Raw genomic sequence first — 26778 nt, 5'->3', positions numbered from 1 at the left:
TCCTGTGTGGGGATGCGAAAGACTCCCCGGACGAATGCGTTCCATTGTCGTTCAGCCTAGTGACCATTCCTGTGCTGGGCAGGAACTGTTGCGTTCAGTCACATGTCTGACTACTGTTTAGCGGACACTAATGTTGTACACAGCACTAAGATATGTGACTGAAAGCAACAGTTCCTGTCCAGCACAGGAATGGTCACTATGCTGAACGACAATGGAACGCATTTGTCCCGGGAGTCTTTCGCATCCCCACACAGGATCTATACCTATTTTATATAGTAACACATCAACTGCTGAAAGGAACCTGTATTATCTGGAAAGCGAATGGTGACTAGAGATGCGGAATGACCGTCATTTTTATTTTCGGTCAGGAAACGGTCATAGGGACCGTCTTGAGACCGTCACATAATTTTAAAAAATTCTGTGATGCTAGACCGACCGTTACGTTTCAAACGGTCACAAATTCCGACATCTGCATCTATATAGACGTTTTTGACAGAATTTTTTAATAAAGCATTTTTGGAGAATTGATGCAAAATTTACGGTCACACCCGGGTCGAAAAATTTGATCTGATTTTAGTCTAACTGGACTGTATTTGGACTACTTGGTCTGTTATTAAACTTCGATAAAAATTTTAATCTGTTTTTGATCTACCTGGACTGAAAAATTTGACCTGATTTTAGTCTGATTGGACTATTTGATCTGATTTTGATCTTATATGAAAATTTTAAGCTGTTTTCGACCTGCTACTTTAAAAAACAAACGCGTTACGAGCAGACTAAATTAGATTAATTCGTGAACTTTAAAAAATTTTAGTTCTGAAAATTTACAAGGACAAAACTAGATTAAATCATGGACTTATAAAATTTTTATTTATGGGCAATATTTATGAAAAAACATTAAGTTGCAGAATTGATTATATTTTATTTACTATTTATTTACTATCTTTTGTTTAAAAATGTCAGCAGTTAATGAAAATTTGACAGCTTAATTTTTTAGTTGTCTTCATTGAATGTTTATATTATTGAATAAAAGTGATAAAACAACTCTTAAAATGTCAAGAATTTTCTCTTATTTACTGGATAAAATTGAAAATATTTTGGCACAAGAAAACATCAGAATTCTTGTACTACGGAAAAAAATGTTGGCTCGAAATCTACCAATTTTTATTATGCTGTCGACCAAACTTGAAACAGAAAGTAAAGTATCCAAAAAATTACTATGCTCTTATAAAAAATTATTATGCTGCATCAAAATTCTTATAATGTATGGAAGTAATTGATATTGAAGCTCATCGATAAGTTTCTCGCGCGTAATAAGTAATGTGATACATTATAATCATTTTTTGTAAGAGCACGATAATTTTTTGGATGCTTTACTCCCTGTTTCAAGTTTAGTCGACAGCATTGTAAAAATTGGTAGGTTTCGAGCCAACATTTTCTCTTTGTGACATCTAATTATGGAAGCGCATTAGCATATTTTAAATACCAAGAAAATTGAAATAAATTAATAAATCTAGATTATTATAATTATTATTTATATTTATAAAAAGTGCTGTTTTTGTCCTTAAAAACAATTGAACACAGATCAAATATTATAGAAAATAAAGTCTGTTTTTAGTCTAAACGCGATTTAAAACAGACTAAATATCATACGAAAATAAGTCTGATATTAGCCTGGATAAGGAATAGTACGGGCAAAAACAGATTAAATTCTTATATAAAATAAATACGATTTATAAACTTGAATTAAAGGAAAAATATTTGAATTTATCATTTATTTTAAAACAGATCTAATTTTTTGACCCGGGCATTAAAAACCGTCATGAATTTGGTCATTTGCATCTATATAGGCATTTGTGACGAAAATTTTCAATTATAATTTATTCTCAAATGAAAATTATAAAAGAAATGGATCATTGTATTACCGAAATTTACCGAGATATTTCAGTTTTAGCTTCTACAGGTAATCATTTTAAAGTCGAATAAAAATAATTTTTTCATGTACCATTTTAAAATTGTCTTTTTAAATAACTTTCAACCATTCAATGATGCAATAAATATGAAATGACATAAATCATTTTATTATTATCACAAAAGTTTCTCCCCTGGTTAAAAAAGTGAATTAAAAAGGATTAAAAAGAATTAATTTTTCAACATTTTTAATCCTTTTTAATACTGCCAATCCTCTCTTTAATGGCCACGTTACATGGCTTAATCCTTTTTAATTCTCTTTTTTAACCATGGTTTATTTAATAGTTATTATTACATCTTTATCTTCTAGATTTCATATAGTTTCATGTTTAAGGTTAATAACGATATCTTTTTTTTAAATGAATAATATTTTGTATCTTTTAGAGAATATTCGTATTAATTTCAATTATTTAAACCATTGCATAAAATATATTCCGATTTATAGCTTTTAAGCATTAAATATTAGTATTTATATGCTAAGATAAGTTGTTAGAAATTCACTAGATGGCAGCATTGTCGCTTGGTCCGTCATTTAACAAACGGTCGTGTGACGGTCCTGTGACCGTCCGGTGACCAAAAAAAATGTCAATGACGGGACCCCTCGCGTCTCTAATGGTGACTGTGAAGACGATAACCAGTCATGTTTTCGACATAATGTGTAACATAGTAATGGTTGCTATGTTGGATCGTACTCAGTCGTATGTAAAAACGACCTATTCTAATGATAACGAGAACTAGTAATGTGCTAAGGTTAATTTTTACATACTTTACGATCATTCTTGTGTAGCACAGTAACCATTCCTATATATTTTTTTCTGTGTAATGGAAACTACACTTCTAGACTTTAACTTTAATTGTCTTATCAATTATGGTGAGCTCATATATTATATAATATTCGTTTTTATTTTGACTCACAGTAATTTGGCACCATCGACAATGCAGTCCAGTTATTCCGTTGTAACTTTTTATTGTCTTTCTACATTTGGAACATTTCCCATGACAATTTCCTTCAACCCAGTGATGAACCATACTTTGTGATGTTTTTTTACTTTTAACATAAGTTGCAATACAAGATGCTGGAGCTCGTTGAACACATCTTTCGTGGACTGTATACTTACAAACTGTAAACAAAATAGAATCAAAGTTTTATCCCATTCGTTACGTATATCTACTGAATCTTCGATTACCACACTTATTTTTGCCAATTCGAATAGTACACTGGCTCGAACCTATGTACCCTACGTCTAAGGCGTCAAAGACTCTCTCGAACCTGCGCCTTAGACCGCTCGGTGACACCATTTCGATAATTGTGATTTACATAGTTTATTAAACTCTTTCTAGTAATTTTTAATAACTTATTTTCTGAACGGCACAAAAAATCTAGTGTATATTTATGTGTAGTTGACTTTACTATACAAAAGGAATATTGAAGTGTTACGAACCATAAATTATCTATACAAGACATTATCTCACGAAGAGTTAAAAGTGAACAGAAATTATAATTCAAGTTACGTATTACTGAAGTAGCTAGATAGGATGACAAAAATATTAATTCTTAAATGATTTAAATAAAATGTTTCCACCCTAGTAGAAATAATCGAGTTTTCACTCGATATAAACCAGTAACTGGCCATTAATATCGAGTAAAAACTCGAAATCGCGCCACCTACAACTAAGTCATAAACATTGGTCACACCGACACTGTACCTTTACTAGTGTGTGTGTCTATTTATTTTTTTCTGTTAACCTGTACGCGTCGTTGTTTTAAAAAATATTAAAAAACAGTGTGAATTAATTAAAATTTGTGTATGTCAACGTGGAAATATTTTACAAAATATATTACAAAATGGATGCGGTAAAAAAAGTTGACACAATAAATGAATTGCGACTGTGGGCGATAAAATCAAATATTGCAGATTGTTATTTAGACGAGCTGTTAAAAATTTTGCAAGCTGGAGTTCTTCCTGAGCTACCAATAACGGCAAAAACATTTTTAAATAAATGTAGTGTATCTTTTGAAATTAAAAAAATGCCAGTTCTATTAATCTAATGATGTTATTTATTTCATAATATAAATAAATATAAATTAAACGTTTATGTCATATCGTTTATTTAACACTATTTTTATTTTATTTGACAATTTTTTATAACCCTTGATAACCTCAATATTCAAAATTGATAGTTTCACTGAAGCCGCCATGTTTTGCTCGATCTCTAGTAAAACTGGCCAGTTACTTGACAGAAACTCGATATTACACTGGCCAGTTACTGGTTTAAGTCTAGTTAAACTGGCTAGTTACTGGCTAAAAACTCGATATCATTTCTACTAGGGCAAGAGAACTGTTTCAATACCAGTATACCCAACGGTACGTAATGTTATGTAGTGATAACGAAATTTTCTAAATTTCCATTATTTTAAGATCACAACTATAAAAAAAAATTTGGAAAATCCAAAAGTGCACGCCTCGAAAGCTCATGTTATGTTTTTTTTTAAAAGTTAAATTTCGAATAAAATTGAATATCCCGCTCTTTTCCCATAGAAATTTCCATGGTAAATATTAGGGTGCTTCGTTTGAGATGACTATTTTTTTTTTCCAAGTCCCATGTCAAAATATCATTGTACACATTGAAAAAAAAATTCTCACCAAAGATGAGCTCTTAATTTTAATTTTAAGTACTCGCTAAATGAATTTAAAATTTTCCCATTTGATTAACACGTAAATTTTAATTTTATTTTTTCAATTATCTATAGCTTAACGACATTTCAAGATATTTGATCGACCACAGGTGGAAATCACAGAGGAATCGTTCCTCTTTGAAAGTGCTTGTAGCTAATTTATGTTTTGTAATCGACCTCACCGGTAAAAAATCTTAAAGCCAATTTTTTCTCAAATTTCATGGTTTCTTTTATTTTACTTACAAACCATTAACTTTACGACAAAATTGTACAGGACTTATTTTGTAGAGAATTTTATTTCCTACAAAAGAAGTTATGTAAGCCATTACTGTAGAGCTAGTAGTTTTCGAGATAAATCCAATTAAACATCTCAAAATTTTTAAAATCGCTGTTTTATCCAAAATTTTAGTACTTTTTGGTAAAATCATTGCTGAAAACACAAATAATGTATAAGAACAAAATATAAAAATACTTATTACACATTCATATGTAAATATAAAAAGTATGAAACAATTATCTTTGTACTGAAAGAGAAAGTAATTAAAAAAGCTTCCGATGGTCAAACAGAGGCGATTGGATTAAGTGAAGAAAAGACGGAGGAAATGTAGTAGGAGACAGTTTCGTTTTACATGACATATTTTTGATGATATACTAACCAGGATATGTTATATATTTCTTCGACCATAATTTTATCAAAAAGTACTAAAATTTTGGATAAAACAGCGACTTTTAAAATTTTGAGATGTTTAATTGAATTTATCTCGAAAACTACTAGCTCTACAGTAATGACTTAAATAATTTCTTTTGTAGGAAATAAAATTCTCTACAAAAAAAGTCCTGTACAATTTTGTCGTAAAGTTAATGGTTTGTAAGTAAAATGAAAGAAACCATGAAATTTGAGAAAAAATTGGTTTTGAGATTTTTTACCGGTGAGTTCGGTTACAAAACATAAATTAGCTACAAGCACTTTCAAAGAGGAACGATTCCTCTGTGATTTCCACCTATGGTCGATCAAATATCTTGAAATGCCGTTAAGCTATAGATAATTGAAAAAATAAAATTAAAATTTACGTGTTAATCAAATGGGAAAATTTTAAATTCATTTAGCGAGTACTTAAAATTAAAATTAAGAGCTCATCTTTGATGAGAATTTTTTTTTTTCAGTGTGTACAATGATGTTTTGACATGGGACTTGGAAAAAAAAAATAGTCATCTCAAACGAAGCATCCTAGTAAATATACGGTAATAAAAGTAAAAAAAAAAAATAAATAAGGAGAACATTCCTAATGAAAAATGGTGGCAGTGTGTGTTTGTTTACATGTAAGATTGCCGGTTTTAACCGTAATGATTTATTTTTAAAAAAACGAGAAGGCCTACAGTAGTGATTTTCGAAAGGAACCTTCTTTGCTTATTTCTGAAAATTTTGAAAAAAAAATTAAGTAGTTTCGTCAAGTCGTTCTCGAGATATCCGTACCACGCCGTTTTTTTGAACCACAGACTAATGGACGTCCATGATAAATTTTTTTTAATGAACTTTTTTTTATATTAATACATATTAGACAAATTAAAAAAAGTATCAGGATTATTTCTTAGTGTTTCAGCTTTATATTGATGTGTTTTTCATAATGTGTAAGAGTAATAGAAAAAAAATATATGCACTTTAATGAGTGGAAATCGTGTGACCTTGACAGGTTGGTTATAAAGCACAACCTCTCCGCTTCGCTTCCGAGGCGTGCAAAAGCTTTACGACGAAATTGATCAATTCCCGAGTCAAAATTTAAAACGTATCTCAAGAGTCTCAGGTGTTTAAAACGTAAATTAAGCGTCTCAGGCGTTAAGAGAGTGTTTAAAACTTTTCAATAATTTTTTAATTCCGATTAAAATTAAAAAGGTCATGTACTGGGTATTAGGTAAAAATTTTTTTTTCCATTTTCCGTCAAGTTATGACCTCTATGATATTTCGAGCCAATATGTGATATATGGGGCATAATGGACCACTCGAAAAAAAATTAGGAAAACGGTTGACCCTAATAGGCCATCCCTGCAACTTCCTGCTTATTCCATACTTAGGCGCTCAAAATTGCACTTAGTACGTTTTTAAGCTGAAACGTTTTAATCACGCTTACAACGTCTAAGACGCTTGACATACGTTTTAAACGCCTGAGACGCTTGAGATAGGTTTTAAATTTCGACTCGGGTTATGAATAACTATTAGTTTTTATCGATATATCTGTTTGAAATTTATTTCTATACGAATTAGCGCAAGTGTGCCATCTGAGAATCAAAATAACGTTCTTTTTACTTACAAACACAACATAATCCTTTTTTGCCGAGTCCCACCAGCATGTTAAGACATAAATTACAGTAAGCTGGCTTACTAAAGTGCTTTAGTCTCCATAGATGATTCCCATCTTCTTTCACATGAGAATCTAAACCTAAAAGTACTAAAAGTGGAATAGTTGTAAGTCCACCTCTTTTCCACTCTTCTAAAGAAACTGTTCCATCTGCGTCATAATCGATTTCAATCATCATATCTTGGAGAATCTATAACATAACAGAAATCGAATTCTTATTTAATTAGTATATAACAGGGGGAACAGGGGTACTGCTACCTTGGTCGTCCTTTTTCAGGGCGCCACTGGAAGTTATAACGGTCTTCCAGAAGCGGATCTTAATGCATCAGGGTCGTAAAATTTATTTGTAAGAGAAGAGGTAACAGCTACCGATTATTTCGGTTCTACTGACGAATTTCAGTGGACAAAAAAAAATTACTGAAGGATGCGTGTACGAGTTTGCGGGCACGCGCGTGTGTGTGTGGGCGTGTTTATGCGAGTATGTGTTGGTTATTTTTTATTAATTAAAATAAATAAGAAATGAGTGGTGAGAGAAGTCAAGAACTAGTATCATATAGATCCCCACCTGATTTAGGGCTTACTTTTCTGACATAATAATTCGCAAAAATCAGACAAATGTTGAATAAAGTATAGTGCATATCACGTGGGTTAAGTCTTTATCCGTTAATCACAATTTTCTTAGCACTCGTCTCCGGTGCACACTAAGCACTCGCTGGCGCTCATGTGCACCTACGACTCGTGTTAAGGTAGTACTACCGGTTTTAGAATTGACGTTCAGAATTTAATGAAACTTGGCATATTGGTACTTTATAATATCATAATTAAGCAGTTAAATTTTTGGAGGCCTACAGAGCACTGAAAAAAAGATATTAATATTTATAAATTTTTGCGTTTAATATTGATCCTTATGGGAAATCACAGACTTTATTTTATTTCACAAAACTGGACGTTGAGATTTCTATAATTTTGGTATCAATAGAAAGAGAAAAATTGATTGAATATTATGTGCAAATAAAACCATAAACTCAGAGCCTGTGATAAGAACAATTAATAAATGATTGAGAAAAAAGTACTAGTCGACTTAAATGTGGCAACGCCGCAGAAAAGGTTAGGACGCGCGCGAAATTCAAACATGCACCAATGCAACTGATAATTAGTGTAAAAATAAACAAATGTATGCGCAATAGATTTCCGCGCATAAACTCATATGTTGAGTGAAACAGAATGTATTTCTGTCTCTTTAGTTTTTATGCGGCGTTGCCAAATGAAAATACTACTCTAGCCAAATTACACATAGCACTAATTTGACACCTGTGGTAACGGTAGTACTACCTTAAAAACATTGCCCTTCTCAGATAAAGACTCACATAACCTACTCGCTATGCAATGTCCCTGATTAAACAACTGAATTCGACCGAATTAAAAATTTTAATTCTGTTAGACCTGTCGAATTCTGCTAAACAGAATTTAACTGAATTGAAAATTTGAATTTGAATTAAACAGAATAAAAACGATTTAAAAATTTCAAATTCGTTTTAATTCAGTTTAATTCGGATTCAGAACCAGAAATTGGAGAATTATTTTCGAATAAATCAGAATTTAACCGAATAGAATTATTTAAATTCGTTTTAATTTGGACGAATTCTGGTTTTTCTGCCGAATTAGACAGAATTTATCTGAATTAAAAATTTAATTCTGTTTAATTCGACCGAATTCAGTTGTTTAATCAGGGGTACTATTAAATACCAGTCTTGTCTAAATTTTCTTGTATTCACAGACTTGCTAGTTAATTTACGAATATTAAGAATTAATTTTCTTATGATTAATTTTATGAAATAGTTTTAAAAATAGTTTGATTTATTATCAAAAAATTATTCAGCATGTTATGACGATGGGTATAACTATAAATATGATAATAAATTTGAGTCAATAGATAAAATTATACTAACTATCGATAGAATCAAAAGATGAGTAAGTAGTATTGTAAAATATGGACCCTATGCAGATAAAAGAATGTGGTAATGTAATGTCCAAATTATCTAATAGTTGAATGGAGCTGAAGAGCAACAATGGATAGCCGAAGAAATAGTATTGAGAATAAACAATACATGAGTATGTGAGCGGTTGAATAAATAACATCAAATCTGATTTTTCATATTTTTGTATCTAAAGTTGGCACAACTAATGTCGTAGAATAATTTCAAACAAAAAATAGAATAATTATAAGAAGAACAAAAAAATACCAAGTTCGTAATTACAAAATGCGAACAATGATTGACTCCGCGGGTCAGCCTGAAACTTTCTTACAGTTCTCGAGCTTGAGCACATGATAATATCTCAGTTTTGATAAAGCTTTTTGATTGATGCAAGGCACGTTAATATTTCTTAAACGGTTGAAGTTATCGAAAAAATTACAGAGACCATTTTTGTAGAGCGGTAAATTTCCGACGAAAAACTGTTAAAAACCTACGTAAATATTCGTTTGCTGGAGAGTTATAGAATTTTAATCGAAAAACATTCATTTTTAAATCTATCAACTTTGAGCTTCGATATCACTCAAATGGTTGGATTTAGGGAAAAAGTGTAAAATACCTTTTTTGAAGAGCAATAAATTTCCTACAAGAAAGTTTACAGCGCTTAATTTTATGTCTAGGTGTTAGAGAGTTATAAAATTTCAAACAAAAACGCAAATTTTTTTAAACAAATGTAACTTTGACCTTCAATATCTCTTAAACAGTTGGATTCACGAAAAAAACATAAGAGACCTTTTTTGAAGAGCGGGAAATTTCCTACGAAACTATGTATTAGTCATTACTGTACACTCATTTTTAAGCAAGTAATTACATTTTTTTCATTGTACTGAAATGAGAATGTATCATTACTGATGCAGGGTTAAACGGCATTAGAATAAACTTTTTTATTTTTTTTTATTATTTTTGGATCACAAATATATGATTTATATCATACCCAAGTAAAAAAATCTAATTTTGTAAATAACGGACACCCCAATGTGTATGTGTGTGTGTCTGTGTGTGTGTATATTTATATCTGTATTATTCATGTACATAGAGATGCGCATGCGTTGTAGTTTACTTTTCAAAGGAGAAGAGGCATTTGATAAGTCGGAATTTTCAGGAAATTTCCGCTTCTCCATAGACCAACTGTCCAAATTGATTGAATTCAACTGTTATTCTAGTAGTGGAAATGTAAAAATGAATATGAAAAGATTAACCGTCAACTGAAGAAAAATTGTTCGAAATAAACGAAAAACTGACAAAATCGTTTTTTAAATTTACTTTTCATGAGTTAATAACTCGAGATGTAATTTTTTGTAGGACCATAAAATATCTATATAAAGTAAATAGTGCTCTCTTTTTTTTCTAGTTTGATATATTTTCGTTTTCATTATTTCAACTTACTGGTTTTAATTCTGATACGTCCCATCCAAGATATTCTGCAACGTTCATCATTTGATTGACAATGCAATCCATTTCCTGATAAAAAAAATATAAGTTAAATACAATATGATAATATTTTGTGTGACTTTTAGAGAAATCGGCAACTCATTAGAAAATCGTGAAATTTTAACATGAGCATGACTATAGTTCATGCACTGAAAGAAAATTTATATTGATTCAAGAAATATTTTCTTGAGCCAAGAATTTATTTCTGAAGAAAACCAATTGTCTTGCTTCAAGAAATTCTTGTCTTGATTTAGATTTTCTTGGCTCTATAGATTTTGTATCTTCGATGGATAACTCTCGTGTCTTGACCCGAAACTATATTATCTTCAATCGATACTATCGAATTCTTCAAGCAAGACCACTTGTCTTCAACTAAAAATGTCGTATTATTATTTTAAGAACTTTAAATTTTTGGTTCAAGTAATAATTCCTTGATAGAAGATGTTTTTAAAGTAATGAAAAAAAAAGTTTTTTTTCAAGCTGAGTAAATTGATATCTTGATTTAAAAACCGCGCCATTCTCGAAACGAGTCGGTAATGTCTTAAACCTAGATTTTGCCTATCTTAATCCAAGAGCAAGAAATTCTTGAACGAAATATGTCAGAATTTTGTTTCAAAACAAAAAAGGCTTCATCGAAAAATCAAATTCTCAAACAAAGAATTTTTTTTCTCTATCCGAGAATTTCAATTTTTTGGTTCAAGGACTTATTTCTTGAATTAAAACAATTAAAAATTTTAAAACAAGAACCACATTTTGAAGAAAAAATTTCTCTTGAATCAAGATAGTTTTTCTATCAGTGTGATAAAGTTTTTCTTAACAGGGGTGATCAAATATTGTTGGCTGAGTTTTTTTCGCAAACAAAATCTCTAAATACAAAATACAGACTGTACATCAATGCACTCTACTGTCTAATCTAGTGAAGTGCGCTTCAATTATTTGATAATATTCGTTTGTTTAAAAGAAAAACTCGGCCAAAGTTTCCATTTACTGCACAAGTGGAACAAAGATAGTACCGTTCGTGGACTTGAGTGTAACAGAAAGATAAGTGCGAACCCCTGTTAATTAGATGTATCCTGAATTCAAAAGGTAAATGTTAAAAGTCACGATTGTCAGAGCCACCATTTCTTCAAGACATTTAATGAATTCTTTGAATTATCCACTAAGAAAGTTCAATTCAAAGGGAATTAAAACTCAATCACGGAAGATACATATTTTTTAAAATTTTTTTGTAGAATTAAAGACAATTTTTGTGAACAGAGTGAAGCATTGTGTTATAATTCCTGATTAGAAACTCTGATTAAATCTGAGTTACAATTCTAATCGGATCCAATCGGAAATTCCCGATTGAGCTTCTGTCAAATTCAATCGAGAAAATGATCGATAAAAAATTTTATTATTTTCTAATTAAATCCGATTCAATTTGGTTGAAAAATTTCAATTGGATTTAATCGAAGTACTCTCTTAAAATGAACCAGTGAAATTCCACTGATTCAACCAGTGAAGTTCACTGGTTTAACCAGTGACTAAAAGCTCACTGGTTGAAACAGTGAATTTCACTGGTTGAATCAGTGAACGTCGCGCTCACTGGTTTCAACCAGTGAACTAAAAATATGTAAGCGCGCGGGTACAGTAGCATTCTGTACATGAGTATATTTAAGTGTTTTATTATGTCAATAAATAAGTAATATTTATTGATTATCTTCATGTAATGTTTTAACTAACTTTTATATAACAATAATAATTATATGACACAATTTTTACAGAGTTTAAAAATAAATAACTTTGGAGTAATTTAAATAGCTTGGAGCTAACCTCAAAAATGAATGACATAATTTAAAAATTGAACAATATAAAAAGCCCATTGAAAATGGAAACAAATTAAATATTTATAAATCCTAATAAATATTATTTATTTTACTACTAAATAATTTTTAATTAAATATAATTGTTATTAAGACGCTTTTTGTTTGACTTCACTTTGTTTATAAATAAACGTTTATAATAAAATAAAATTAATTTAACCTATTGTGTTTATATTTATGTAGTACACCGGCGTATCACTGGTTGAACCAGTGGATTTCACTGGAGAATCAGTGGATTTCACTGGAAAATCAGTGAAATTTCACTGGTTCATTTTAAGAGAGTATAATAGACTTTTTTTTCGATTGGATTCGATTGAAATTCAATCAGATACTTGCAACACTCTCGATTAATTCTGATGGAATATTTGAATCCGATTGAATTTCAATGAGATTCAATCGGATTTAATCGGAATTTTTAATCATAAATGCTTGTAAATAACAAATTAAGTTTTTTTTTCAACTTGATTTAGAATTCGTACTGGCGTTTTTGTCAACTTGGATGTTGCCGCGTCCTCGGTCGTAGTTAAATAAGTAGTTGTTACATTGTCTTTGTTTTGTTGAAGTAGAATAAAATCATAAATTAGTGAAGCACTTACCGTAATCTACTAAAAAAAGTGAATAATTCGGACTAAAAAAATTGGCCACTTTCAGCACTTTGTACAGTGTTCGAAAATTGAACTTTCTAAGCAGTTAGTACAAAAAAAATATATTTTTTTAACACTAAAACTTACATTAGTATCGAGAACACCATTTCCATCAGTATCATACAGTCTAAACATAACTATTAGTAAAAAAAGAAAAAAAAGCCATTAAACAATATTCAAAATATTTTCTAATTATCATATTTATTTCTTACATTCGAGTTTATCCTCTGGTCTACCAGCTTCAAGTAATGAAAGATAGCATACGATATCTTTCAAACTCACTTTAACCGTGTGAACATCAATAGTACTTTGTTTCCGCACGAGATGTTTTATTTCTATAATTTAAAGAAGACATTAAATTTCACATAAATTCTTTCACTTCGATAAAAAAAAATTAAATTCAAGTAATGATTTTTCTTGTTTCCGTGAACACTCAAAGTAAGTAGTTTTCTTCTAAAATTGAATTAATAGTTATTACACGGAAAGAAAATTATGGGAAGTTTTACTATGCATTATGGGAATGGTTCCCATAATGGTATGGGAATAGTACCTATACTACTATAGGAATGGTTCCCATATATTATGGGAACCATCCCCATAATAGTATGAGAATATTCCCCATACCATTATGGGAATGGTTCCCATAATGATATGGGAATGGTTCCCATAATGATATAGGAATGGTTCCCATAATGGTATGGGGATAGAACCTATACTACTATAGGGATGGTTCCCATATATTATGGGAACCATCCCCATAATAGTATGAGAATATTCCCCATACTGTTATGGGAATGGTTCCCATAATGATATGGGAATGGTTCCCATACCATTATGGGAATGGTTCCCATAATGGTATGGAAATCATTCCCATACTATTATGGAAATGGTTCCCATATTGGTATAGGAACTATTCCTATAATATTATGGGAACTATTCCCATAATGTTATGGGAACCATCCCTATAATATCATAAAATTTTTTTTTGCACAATAGTGTAGAAATTTCCCAAAATTTGAATTTTCTTGAATGTTTTGTGCTGACAAAAAATTCTTGTTAAAAATTTTAATGTTTTTTTGCCAAATATGATTTTTTTTTTTCAATGTTTGAATTTTTGTTTTTATGTTTAATAATACTTCTGTGTATTGCAAAAGTGATTACCACACTTCTTTAAATTAATTTTTTCATGATAATATGGGAACCATTCCCATAATATTATAGGGATGGTTCCTATAATAGTATGGGAACTATTCCCATAATATTATGGGAATGATTCCCATAATGGTATACGAACCATTCCAATTGCATTATGGGAATCATTCCCATAATATTATGGGAATAGTTTCCATACTATTATAGGAACTATTCCCATAATATTATGGGAATGATTCCTATAATATTATAGAAAGTATTCCTATAAATTATAGGAACTATTCCTATAATTATGGGAAACATTCCTATAATTATAGGAACCGCTCCCATAATTTATGGTCGTAATTCCTATGATGGTATAGGAAAAAATTTCACAAAATTATGGGAACTGCTGCCATAATTTTCTTTCCGTGTATTTTTAAAAAACTATTGCTTCACTTTAGTAAAAAATTTATAAAAGCATCAATGACTTTTAAGCAGGCGAACATTTCTTCAATTAAGTTAAAATGTTAGTTCATGATCATTAACGTTTAAACTGTCTAAGGGAGGTAAATGATGTGAAAAAAACTAGGTGAAAATTCTGCTGGGCTCTGGGCGTGAACTGCCGTCCTTTTGATTACTGGGTCCGAACGGTAGCTACCGGACGAGCCTACTAATGTTGAACTGATACATTTATATGATCTACTTATTAAACCATAGATATAGCTGAACTTGGGTAATCCTACCTGGCCCAAGTCTGGGTTACCATTGGACGGCCAAGGCAGGGGAACCCAGTCTTGGCCCAAGCTCGGGTAATCATTGTAACGGCCAGGACTGAGTACCCAATCTTGAGCCAAGCATGCGCCAATATAGGTGTGCCAAAGCTAGGTTCCCCAGTGCTGGGCCAAGTAGGGCCCCGTCATTCAACTCTGGCAGCTCCTGCATGGGAAACTATTAAATATTTGAATTTTATCGACTCTTAGGTAAAATTATTTACTTCTAAAAAAAATGTTCGTGAAGAGATAAAACTGATCTGAACAACAGTAGATAAAAAGGCGGTATGTCTAATAATATTTTTTTAACAAAATGAAATTTTTTTTAGTATTAAGCAAGTATAAAAATACTTGAATAAATTAAGTATCGGGGTGTGTGAATCGTGTTCAAATAAAATATAATTCAATCAAATTATTCGATTCTAAATTAAAATTGAATCATTCGAAGCTTTTCTAATTATTCGACGATTTTTGAATTACTTGTAACTTTACAAATTACTCGATTCGAATAGAGAAAATTCTGATCAGCTTTCGAATTTTCAATTTATTTTTCATGAAGAGCTTGTTTTTAAAGTTACCAAAAATAATTTTTTCTATTATTGGAATAAATGTTACAATTTAGAATGGTTTAAAAGAAAATTTACGGATTATTTTAAAACTTACGAATGACTACAAATAATTCAAAAGTTCGAATCATTTGATTTGAAGTTTGAATCGAATAGTTTGATTCAATTCGATAAGAATAATTCGTAGGTTCTTACTTACTTACCCGTGTGAAAAAAATTCGTTCCAAAAAGATTCCAAAAAAGTTCCGCATGTTGAACTTATAAACATGAGACAGATTAGAACTTTAAATAGAACTGTTTTGGAACGTTAGTAACTTTAATGGTAAAAAAAAAGTTTTTATGAGCGAATTTAGAGTCAAAAAAGGACGTTCTTGGAAATTTTTTGGAATTTTATGTGGACATTGCAAAAAAGTTCCATAATCAACACTTTTGACTTTTTTATGGACTAAAAAAGGCGATTCAAAAACTTTCCAAAATCCATTCTTTTGCATCTTTTGTACACGGAGAAAAAAATATAGTAAATTTTACTAAAAAATATGAGAATAATTACTAAATTTGGATAGTAATCTTGAAACGCTTATGATTTATATGAAAAATTCATAAACAGATTAGCATATTTTACAAGTCGTTTAGTAAATTTTACTATCCCATTTAGTAAATTTTACTATATTAGAATGGAAAAAAATAAATTAAATTTTTAATAGTTTTTCAACTTTTTATTATTATTGATTATTATTATTATTATTTCTATCATCTGTATTGGTGTTGGTTTGGATTTTTGTTTTTTAAAAAATCACTTGATTCAACCGAGATTCGAACCCTGATCTCCCGCGCGCGAGTCCTTTCCAATGTCTGACGGCCCGATGTGTCCTTTGAACAGAAGTTTCAGAACTTGTAATACATCTTTGTATATGCTATCCCCACCAACTTTTAATTTTATCTATACATAGTAGAATTTACTATACAGATAGTAAAAAAATATAATCGTGTTAGCAAAAAATACATTGCGTATAGTAATTTTTAATATTTTGTATAGTAACAAATCCTATATTGTGTTAGAAAATTTACTTTCTTAAATTTGTATTTATTAATAGCACTTGATAGTAAAATTTACCATACAAATAGTAAGAAATATAATCGTCTTAGCAAAATATACATTACGTATAGTAATTTTTAATATCTTATTATGTAATTATTACTAACTAGTAAATTTTACTAAACGTTTAGTAATAATTACAATACAGAATGTATTTTTTCATATCGGTTAGTAAATTTTACTATAGTATTGTAATTTTTACTATACTTTTTTCTCCGTGTAGAATAAAGACTTTCTAGAAACATGCCAAAATAGTTCAAAAATCACTACTTTTGAATTTTTTATAGAACTAAAAAAAACGTCCATAAAAAATTCAAAAAAAGTTTTACGAACGTCCTTTTTTGACTCTAAATTTGCTCATAAAAATTTTTTTTTACCATCAAAATTACTACCCTTCCAAAAAAGTTCTATTCGAAATTCTAATCTGTTTCATGGCTAGAAGTTCCACATGCGGAACTTTTTTGGAATTTTTTTTAAACAAATTTTTTTTACACGGGTAAATCAAGCGTTTTTTCTTGAAAATGTACACTTTTATTTCAGTGTATACAGAGTGAGAAGAAAAATAATTAAAATATTTTGATGATCTCATGAAACTTTACTAGTACTCAAGAACTTCCCTAGTAGCAATGGAATTGGGCAAGATTCTTTGGCAAGATACTTGGAGAAGCACTTTGTAAAGAATTGTACAATTCTCGACCAAGACACTTGATCAAGAATCTTTATCCAGACTGGCTGCAGACTTGGGCCAGTCTGTGACCAGAATTTGACCAGATTCTTGACCCAGAGTTTTGACATAGACTTGCGCGAGAAACGCAAAAGACGACGAGCGCGCACCTATTTCCCTCCTTTCCACTTGAATGTAAAAAGTATAGTATTGCAGTGGTTCTCATTTATAGTTGAGTCAACAAGTTTAAAAATGTTATTTTTTTAAATTACGCATTGAGTTTGTAGTAATGCCTAGAAAAATTGATTTTCAGAATTTTCTAGCACTTAAAAAATTTCGGAAGTTTTTGAATAGATTAAGATGAATAATTAAAATTATAAAAAATGGGAATAGAATTCCGAAAGTTGTGACAAATAGAAAATTGCTTCTTCTTTAATAATCGTTTTTTAATTTTACGCTTCCTCTATTAATTTTTGAGTTATTGCTAATAATCAGAGTCTCTCGTTTTTTCTATTTGATTTTGACTTATAAAAATTGCTATTTTTATTTGTAAAAAAAAATGTCTTGTTAAATTTAATGACGAATTCAATAAGCTGTCGCTCGCATTTTTAAAAAAACTAGATTCATTTTCTACAGAGAACTCATTTCTCGACTACAGAATTATAAATGAAACTAATGTAGAATGAGAACCTCTATATAGGATAGTCCCAAAGTTTAGCAATAGACAGCTCCAGATTTCTGGTCAAATTCTTGACAAATTCTGACTACAGTCTGGCTCAAGTCTTGACCAATAATCTTGGTCAAGAATCTGGACCAATTCTTGTACAATTCTTGATCGAAAATCTTTTTAAAGTATCTTGATCCAGGCTGGTACAAGGCTTTGACAAAATTGCTACTAGGGTTATTGCTTCCCGTATGAAAAAGCAATATATGAGCTTCAGTATAATTTAAATTATATGATAAATTATATGGAATTATAAGAAACCATAAATGGAGCCATATACAAAATTTTGCCGAAATATTATATGATTTTATAATTTGCAACATATATATTGGTAATATATTTTTTTTACATGCTAACTTATAAACATTGCTTATAATATTTTATTATACTATACTTTAAGTTATATGATAAGATATACGATTTAATTATATGACTGACATATAATATTTATACATGTAAATTTATAATTATATAAATATATGTTCACATATATTTGTATAAATGTATGTAAATATATATTTATATAGATATATGTTTATATATATTGGCACAAATATAAAACTAGAGATTTCAAGCTATAAAATGCTTTTTTTTAAATCTCGATACGATTATTTTTCATGAAGTTACGGTCTTGCAAAAATCACTAAAAAATTTCTAAAATTTTTTTGTTCCTTTAATTTTTGGTATGAGTGTATTTTTTAAAGTATTTATGTATAATAATATCGAAATTATTATAATATTGAAATTATAAGTTTATATATAAAACGAGAATATAATTTGAGATGTAATATCATATGTATACAATTACATATATTATAAATTATATGGATGATAATAATATTGAAATTATAAATTAATTTATAAGATGAAACATATATTTTACGTTATAAATTAATATATCAAGCGGACATATAATTTTTGATACAATATCACATGTATATAATTACATATATTATAAATGATATGGATTATTATAATATTAAACGTATAAATTATTATATATGATAAATCATATATTAATCAATATTAATAATTTTGCCGCCATATATGTTCAGTTATTTACTATATATTTTTTTATATATTATCGACAGTATATGGTTTTTTCATACGGGTTTCAATACAAACACCAAAAACCGTGAAATATCGATAAATAAAATAAAATTTTTATAAGTATTCATACCGGAGGAAATAAAATTCACTGAAGTCAATAATCAATTGCAGTATTCATAATTTAATAAACATTAATGTTTTACGGTTGAATTAAAATTATAAATATAAAATATTGATATTAAAATTAACGATAAACGACTCGAACGTTCATGCAGATTTAAAACAAGTTCCGGTAAGAAAATATAGAAAGAACTTTAGCGAATTGATACGATACTAAACACACTTGTTGCATTGCAATCGGTAGCTGAGAGTACTGAGTTAGCGTTTGTATAAAATTTTATACTCATTCATACTTTATATTAAATATAATTTTAGTATCAATGACGTCACGCATGCAGATTAATCTATTTATAAATGTGGGGATGACGAGTGCTTCAGTCCAGAAAGTTGTGTATGCTGTGCTTTAGTTTGGATATAAATCTAAGAATATACAAGAAATTACAAGGATATAGATTTTGAAGTTTTGTGTAGTTTTGTTAATAGATTTAAAGATTAATTAAAAATCAGAAAAAGACTGACAGGCGACCTCGTGTATTCAAAATAAATGTTAAAAATAGAAATAAACACAGACGTTTATCATCAAACGGTAAATATTAAAGGTCAGCTTGATGTGATGATGTGAAAATTTTGACTCTTTACTCAAAACTTCCTCTTCATATCTATTCCTATATACACTGAGAGAATGAAAAGTATATTTTTAAGAAGAAATGTTTGATTTAAGTATTTCAGTTACTTAAGTAGTGCCAAGAAATTATTCTCTTCAATCGAGTAAAATAATTTCTTTATTAGTGTATTTTATTTACCCGGGTCAAAAAATTAGATCTGTTTTAAAATAAATGATAAATTCAAATATTTTTCCTTTAATTCAAGTTTATAAATCGTATTTATTTTATATAAGAATTTAATCTGTTTTTGCCCGAACTATTCCTTATCCAGGCTAATATCAGACTTATTTTCGTATGATATTTAGTCTGTTTTAAATCGCGTTTAGACTACAAACAGACTTTTTTATTATAATTATTGGTCTGTGTTCAATTGTTTTTAAGGACAAATACAGGACTTTTTATTAATATAAATAACAATAATAATAATCTAGATTTGATAATTTATTTTAATTTTCTTGGTATTTAAAACATGCTAATGCGCTTCGATAATAAGATGTCACAGAGAGAAAATGTTGGCTCGAAACCTACCAATTTTTACAATGCTGTCGACTAAACTTGAAACAGGGAGTAAAGCATCCAAAAAATTATCGTGTTCTTACAAAAAATGATTATACTGTATCACATTACTTATTACGCGTGAGAAACTTCTCGATGACTTCAATATCAATTACTTCCATACATTATAATAATTTTGATGCAGCATAATAATTTTTATAAGAGCAAAGTAGTTTTTTGGATACTTTACTTTCTGTTTTAAGTTTGGTCGACAGCATAATAAAAATTGGTAGATTTCGAGCCAACATTTTTCTCCGTAGCACAAGAATTTTGATGTTTTCTTATGCCAAAATATTTTCAATTTTATCCAGTAAATAAGAGAAAATTCTAGACATTTTAAGAGTTGTTTTATCACTTTTATTCAATGATATAAATATTCAATGAAGACAACTAAAAAATTAAGCTGTCAAATTTTCATTAACTGCCGACATTTTTAAACAAAAGATAGTAAATAAATAGTAAATAAAACATAATCAATTCTGCTACTTAATATTTTTTCATAAATATTGCCCATAAATAAAAATTTTATAAGTCCATGATTTAATCTAGTTTTGTTCTTGTAAATTTTCAGAACTAAAATTTTTTAAAGTTCACGAATTAATCTAATTTAGTCTGCTCGTAACGCGTTTGTTTTTTAAAGTAGCAGGTTGAAAAAAACTTAAAATTTTCATAAAAGATCAAAATCAGATCAAATAGTCCAATCAGACTAAAATCAGGTCAAATTTTTCAGTCCGGGTAGATCAATAACAGATTAAAATTTTTATCGAAGTTCAATAACAGACCAAGTAGTCCAAATACAGTCCAGTTAAACTAAAATCAGATCAAATTTTTCGACCCGGGTATTTTCTTAATACTGAGAAAAAATTTGTTTTGATCAAAAAAATATTATTAAACATGCCTTTTTATTAAATGTTATACAGAATACACGAAGAAAACGAGTCTCGAAAATATATTAATATTTCATATATTTTAGTAAGAAATTCTAATGCAAATCATAAAGAATTCTTTCATATTCTTTAGTAATCAAGCAGCAAATTTTATAAAGAAAACACTAAATTATTACTGAACTTTAGAGATACAATTTATAATATTATTCAAGGATTTTTACACTGTAAAAATATGAAAATGAACGGAAAACACCCGTGAAATACTCTACTGTCTACGGGTCATTCCATCTCAATTCAACGACATTGCGACCGTGACCCTTTTGATTTTTTTGATTTTTTAATATGTTTTCATACATGTAGAAAAAAGTCTTGAGCTAAATTTTTAGCTCTTTATCTCCACTCCTTCCTGAGTTATAATTTTTGCTTAAAAAGGATATAACTTTGAATATAGTTATGATAATCTTAGGTGTTAGGGGGTCATTTTGTTGGATTTTCAACTCTCTTACCGAAAAAAAATTCAAAATTAGAATAGTTTTCAAATTTAGAATAGTCACCGCTTTTTCTACGGTTTTTTAACAATTTTTGTTTACCAGGGTAAGTAATTGATGCTTTTAGAAATTTATTACTAAAGTGAAACAATAGTTTTCTTAAAATAATAACTATTATGTTAATTTTAGAAAAAAATTACTCAATTCGAGTATTTGTTCATGAAAAATACTTTTACCGTTCAAAATTTTACTTAAATATTTTTAATAATTTTATCGAATTTAGACAGCGTAAAAAAAAAGTTGAATAAACTTAAATGAAAGTATTTTACCTTCTAGCTTCCCATTATTAACGAGCAAAGAATTATTCGATTTTCGCGATGAATTGCGTGACATTTGACTGTGACTGGGGCTGCTATCAGTGCTTTTTTTTTCCAAAACATCGTGACAACTGTATGACGTATGAGCAATTGTCAACATTGGATGAACACTACCTGTGATAGGAAAAGAAATAAAGGATTTTGACTTCACCAACTGTTTAGGAAACAAAAATCCATAATATTTTTTCAATTTTCGCTCCATTACCTGTTCTAGCTCGAGCAGATGCTTCACTGTCGGTTCTGTGATGACCCAAAGCTTGAAACTTTTCCGTTAATCCATGGAACTTTTCAGCAAGAGATGAACCCCCATGACTTTCAGAAGATACTGCAGGAAGTCCTGTACTATTCACATTACTGCTGGATGTTGTATGTGATGTTATGGCGGCACATGCTGTAGTCGATGACATAACTGCCATTTCCTACAAAACGATACACGAACGATAGTTTTTGAACAAGTATTTTATAATTCATTCCGTATGCAGAGTGATTGTTTAAACTCAGGAACTCAGAGAGACGAAGTGAATTCGGATTGAAATAAAATCCGAATCACTCTAAATTCACTCCCAATTTTTTACAGCGTATACTAAAGAATTCAGTCGAACTCTATTAACTCGGACAGTTACTCTCTAAATCTGAAACAGTGACTATTCACTATTTTGCGGTGGTTTTCACTGTTTCAGATTTAGAGAGTCGACTACGGAGACGTGGAAATTTCTTTGAATTTCCAAGTTAACGGATGTCCTTTCTTCCTTGAAAAGAAAACTACAACGCATGCGCTCTTACATCTGCATGTATGATGTATATACACGGAAAGAAATTTTCGTTACAAATTACGTTAAATTCACTGTAATCGTGGGATATAATGCAGCGCTTTCATTTATTACCATTTTCAAATTATAAATTACGGAAATAGTATATTACTACCCTAGGCCAGAAAGTTGGATTTCCTGGCGCATGGAATATAGATGCCGAGGCGAAGCCGAGGCATCTATATTCCTTGCGTCAGAGCATCCAACTTTTTGGCCGTGGGTTGTATACTATTTTTCTTGATCTCCAACCGAAAGTACGGAAATACGGACAAAGATGGGGGGAGGGGGCGGCCCGCCCGACTTTTGTAAAGCCGAGGTTTTGCTGGTCGGGGCGGGCTAAAAAAATAGAATCTGAAAAATATTTGACCCTGCAGGCTATCCTGGAGCTCAGATAGTGTCCCCCAATTTTTAAAAATTTTCAATTGTCATAACCGTATCAAAATTATATTAATTAATTAAAAAAAAATTAAAACCTTAAGTAAAAAAGGGAATACATAGTCGTAATTTCGCTAAGATATAGATTTAAAAAAATATTATTTACAGTTGATTTCAATTGGAAGCTGAACGAAATTTGTAAAATAAATTTCAGTATAATCTTCATGTCAATTTTATAATTCCAATTTTCAAATATTATAGGCTAAAATTTATTCAACAAATTTCGTTTAACTCCTGATTGATATCAATTGCAAGTAATTTTTTTAAAATTATATACCTCGGTGAAATTACAACTACGTTCTCCTTTTTTCAATTGAAGTTTTAATTTTTTTTAATTAATTAATAAAATTTTCATACGGTTATAATCGTTGAAAGCCATTAACTCTTAAAAATTATAATTATTATCACGATTTAAAATGATCAGTGTTGGTTATGTTGTTGGTTATGTTGAGCTGTCAGTACGCCGGCACTGTATACTATACACTTTATAGTGTATAACTCATAGTGTGAGTATACTGACACAAGCGCGCTTATGAATATAGTTACAGGACTGAGCCAGAAAATAAACGTAGTCCACCAGAGCGCGCTGTAATTCGTGTAAGCCACAAAAATCGTTCTTTCTGGAGCAAGAAGCAGCCAGCAAGTCCGTACTTTCGGGTCGGGGATCAAGAAAAATTTATTTATTTTGAGGTTAGACTTTATAAAATTTACCGAAAACCGAGTAAAATGTCTACTTTCATTCCAGAAATGGGATAAAACACGATCTCAGACGTCGAGTGATATCAGCCCTCGCTATATATCAGCTCGGGCAGTCTACTTTGTCCTCGTCTGAAATCGTCTTGTTTCATCCCTTGCCATGCAATATACAATTGTATTGAGAACGAGTTACTCGCAAAATTATAAATCAAGTTATAATGATGTGATTATTACCTTAAAAGCTTTGCTGTCAACATTTCTTGTATTTTTTTTGATAAATGATAAGAAAAGGTGGCGGGAAAGGTCATCGGGTGCGGCAACTTCAAGGTATGTATCCAAAAATTTTCGAAACCCTTCATAATCGATGTCCTGAAAGTAGATAGAAATTCCTGTTATATTTGTAAATTTGAAAATTGATAACAGAATGTAAGTGAACAATACTCAGAAGACATAATTAGCCTAGTATTTTGAAAATTTTGATTTATACATTGCTGAAAATTTTAATGAACCTATCAGGATTAAGATCTGAAACTTCAGTAATAATCGGAATAGTTTGTAAATTATTCAGAATAAATGATAAATTAAACAGATAAAGCTCTCTACCATTAATTATACTAAGATTCCTAATTAAGAATAAACCAAAAATATAAAGGAAAGAAAAAAATTTTGGCGTTTATACATATTCCTATACGGAGAAAAAAATTTAGTAAATTTTACTAAAAAATATGAGAATAATTATTAAATTTGGATAGTAATCTTGAAACGCTTATGATTTATATGAAAAATTCATAAACAGATTAGCATATTTTAAGTCGTTTAGTAAATTTTACTATATTAGAATGGAAAAAAAAAAAATTAAATTTTTAATAGTTTTTCAACTTTTTATTATTATTGATTATTATTATTATTATTTCTATCATCTGTATTGGTGTTGGTTTGGATTTTTGTTTTTTAAAAAATCACTTGATTCAACTGAGATTCGAACCCTGATCTCCCGCGCGCGAGTCCTTTCCAATGTCTGACGGCCCGATGTGTCCTTTGAACAAAAGTTCCAGAACTTGTAATACATGTTTGTATATGCTATCCCCACCAACTTTTAATTTTATCTATACATAGTAGAATTTACTATACAGATAGTAAAAAAATATAATCGTGTTAGCAAAAAATACATTGCGTATAGTAATTTTTAATATTTTGTATAGTAACAAATCCTATATTGTATTAGAAAATTTACTTTCTTAAATTTGTATTTATTAATAGTACTTGATAGTAAAATTTACCATACAAATAGTAAGAAATATAATCGTCTTAGCAAAATATACATTACGTATAGTAATTTTTAATATCTTATTATGTAATTATTACTAACTAGTAAATTTTACTAAACGTTTAGTAATAATTACAATACAGAATGTATTTTTTCATATCTGTTAGTAAATTTTACTATAGTATTGTAATTTTTACTATACTTTTTTGTCCATGTATTAACTTATAAATCTTTATAGTAAAAAAAAAAAAAAACCCTCAAGAAAGTACTCATTACTCTGTAAAGAATCAATATTTATGAAACAGAAGTATAATAATTTTTCATAATGAATTTGGTTTGCATTAATTGAATAACTTTTACTCAAAATTTTCTCCAAACAAACTTTACTTACTGTAATTTTTACACTGCGTACTTTATTTTTGAGTGATTATTTATTTTTAACATTCACATTTTTATTAATTTAAATGATAGAATGATAGATTTGTCTTTTGATCTTCATTCCTAATTCCTGTTCTTCTAAAACTTCCATATTTCTAGCAAACTTATATCTACATTTAATAAATAGTTTTAAAGCCAATAAGGAGAAATGAACCATCAAGATTTTTCAACATGATTTTAGATCGGATTTCTTCACTGATAGAAAATTTATATTGACTCAAGAAATATTTTCTTGAGCCAAGAATTTATTTCTGAAGAAAACCAATTGTCTTGCTTCAAGAAATTCTTGTCTTGATTTAGATTTTCTTGGCTCTATAGATTTTGTATCTTGACCCGAAACTATATTATCTTCAATCGATACTATTGAATTCTTCAAGCAAGACCACTTGTCTTCAACTAAAAATGTCGTATTATTATTTTAAGAACTTTAAATTTTTGGTTCAAGTAATAATTCCTTGATAGAAGATGTTTTTAAAGTAATGAAAAAAAAATTTTTTTTTAAAATAAATTTCTACTTTAACATATCTGAAGTAAATGAATGTAGTCCTGAAAAATCACTTTAAAACTTTTTATTTTTAAAATAAAAAAAAAAGTTTTTTTTCAAGCTGAGTAAATTGATATCTTGATTTAAAAATCGCGCCATTTTCGAAACGAGTCGGTAATGTCTTAAACCTACATTTTGCCTATCTTAATCCAAGAGCAAGAAATTCTTGAGCGAAATATGTCAGAATTTTGTTTCAAAACAAAAAAGGCTTCATCGAAAAATCAAATTCTCAAACAAAGAATTTTTTTTCTCTATCCGAGAATTTCAATTTTTTGGTTCAAGGACTTATTTCTTGAATTAAAACAATTGAAAATTTCGAAACAAGAACCACATTTTGAAGAAAAAATTTTTCTTGAATCAAGATAGTTTTTCTATCAGTGTTATCTTGAAACAATAAAGTTGAAGTTTAAAATTTCAGATTTAGTAATACTTGTATCAATTCAAGGATACCCAAACAAACTAATAAAAAAATAAGTTTAATTGATACGTATATTTTCAAACAGACAAGTAGGAAATTTGGA

The 26778-nt window shown here is 29.3% G+C and overlaps 1 protein-coding gene across 1 annotated transcript in view; it reads right to left on the bottom strand.

The window, feature by feature from the left end:
• Positions 1–26778, bottom strand: part of LOC130673217 (diacylglycerol kinase 1) — a 61094-nt gene that overhangs the window by 5722 nt on the left and 28594 nt on the right. The window contains exons 4-11 of the mRNA XM_057478171.1: positions 24243–24377; positions 22274–22487; positions 22021–22182; positions 13185–13307; positions 13060–13109; positions 10422–10496; positions 6955–7192; positions 2887–3092 (exon numbers count right to left, since the gene is read on the bottom strand). Of these exons, the coding sequence (XP_057334154.1) occupies positions 2887–3092; positions 6955–7192; positions 10422–10496; positions 13060–13109; positions 13185–13307; positions 22021–22182; positions 22274–22487; positions 24243–24377 (1203 nt within the window). The remainder of the gene's footprint in view (positions 1–2886; positions 3093–6954; positions 7193–10421; positions 10497–13059; positions 13110–13184; positions 13308–22020; positions 22183–22273; positions 22488–24242; positions 24378–26778) is intronic.

Source organism: Microplitis mediator, chromosome 8 (genome assembly GCF_029852145.1).
Source record: "Microplitis mediator isolate UGA2020A chromosome 8, iyMicMedi2.1, whole genome shotgun sequence".
NCBI lineage: Eukaryota > Metazoa > Arthropoda > Insecta > Hymenoptera > Braconidae > Microplitis > Microplitis mediator.
Note: the sequence above shows the minus strand (reverse complement) of the source record. Positions and strands in the feature narration are given on the sequence as shown.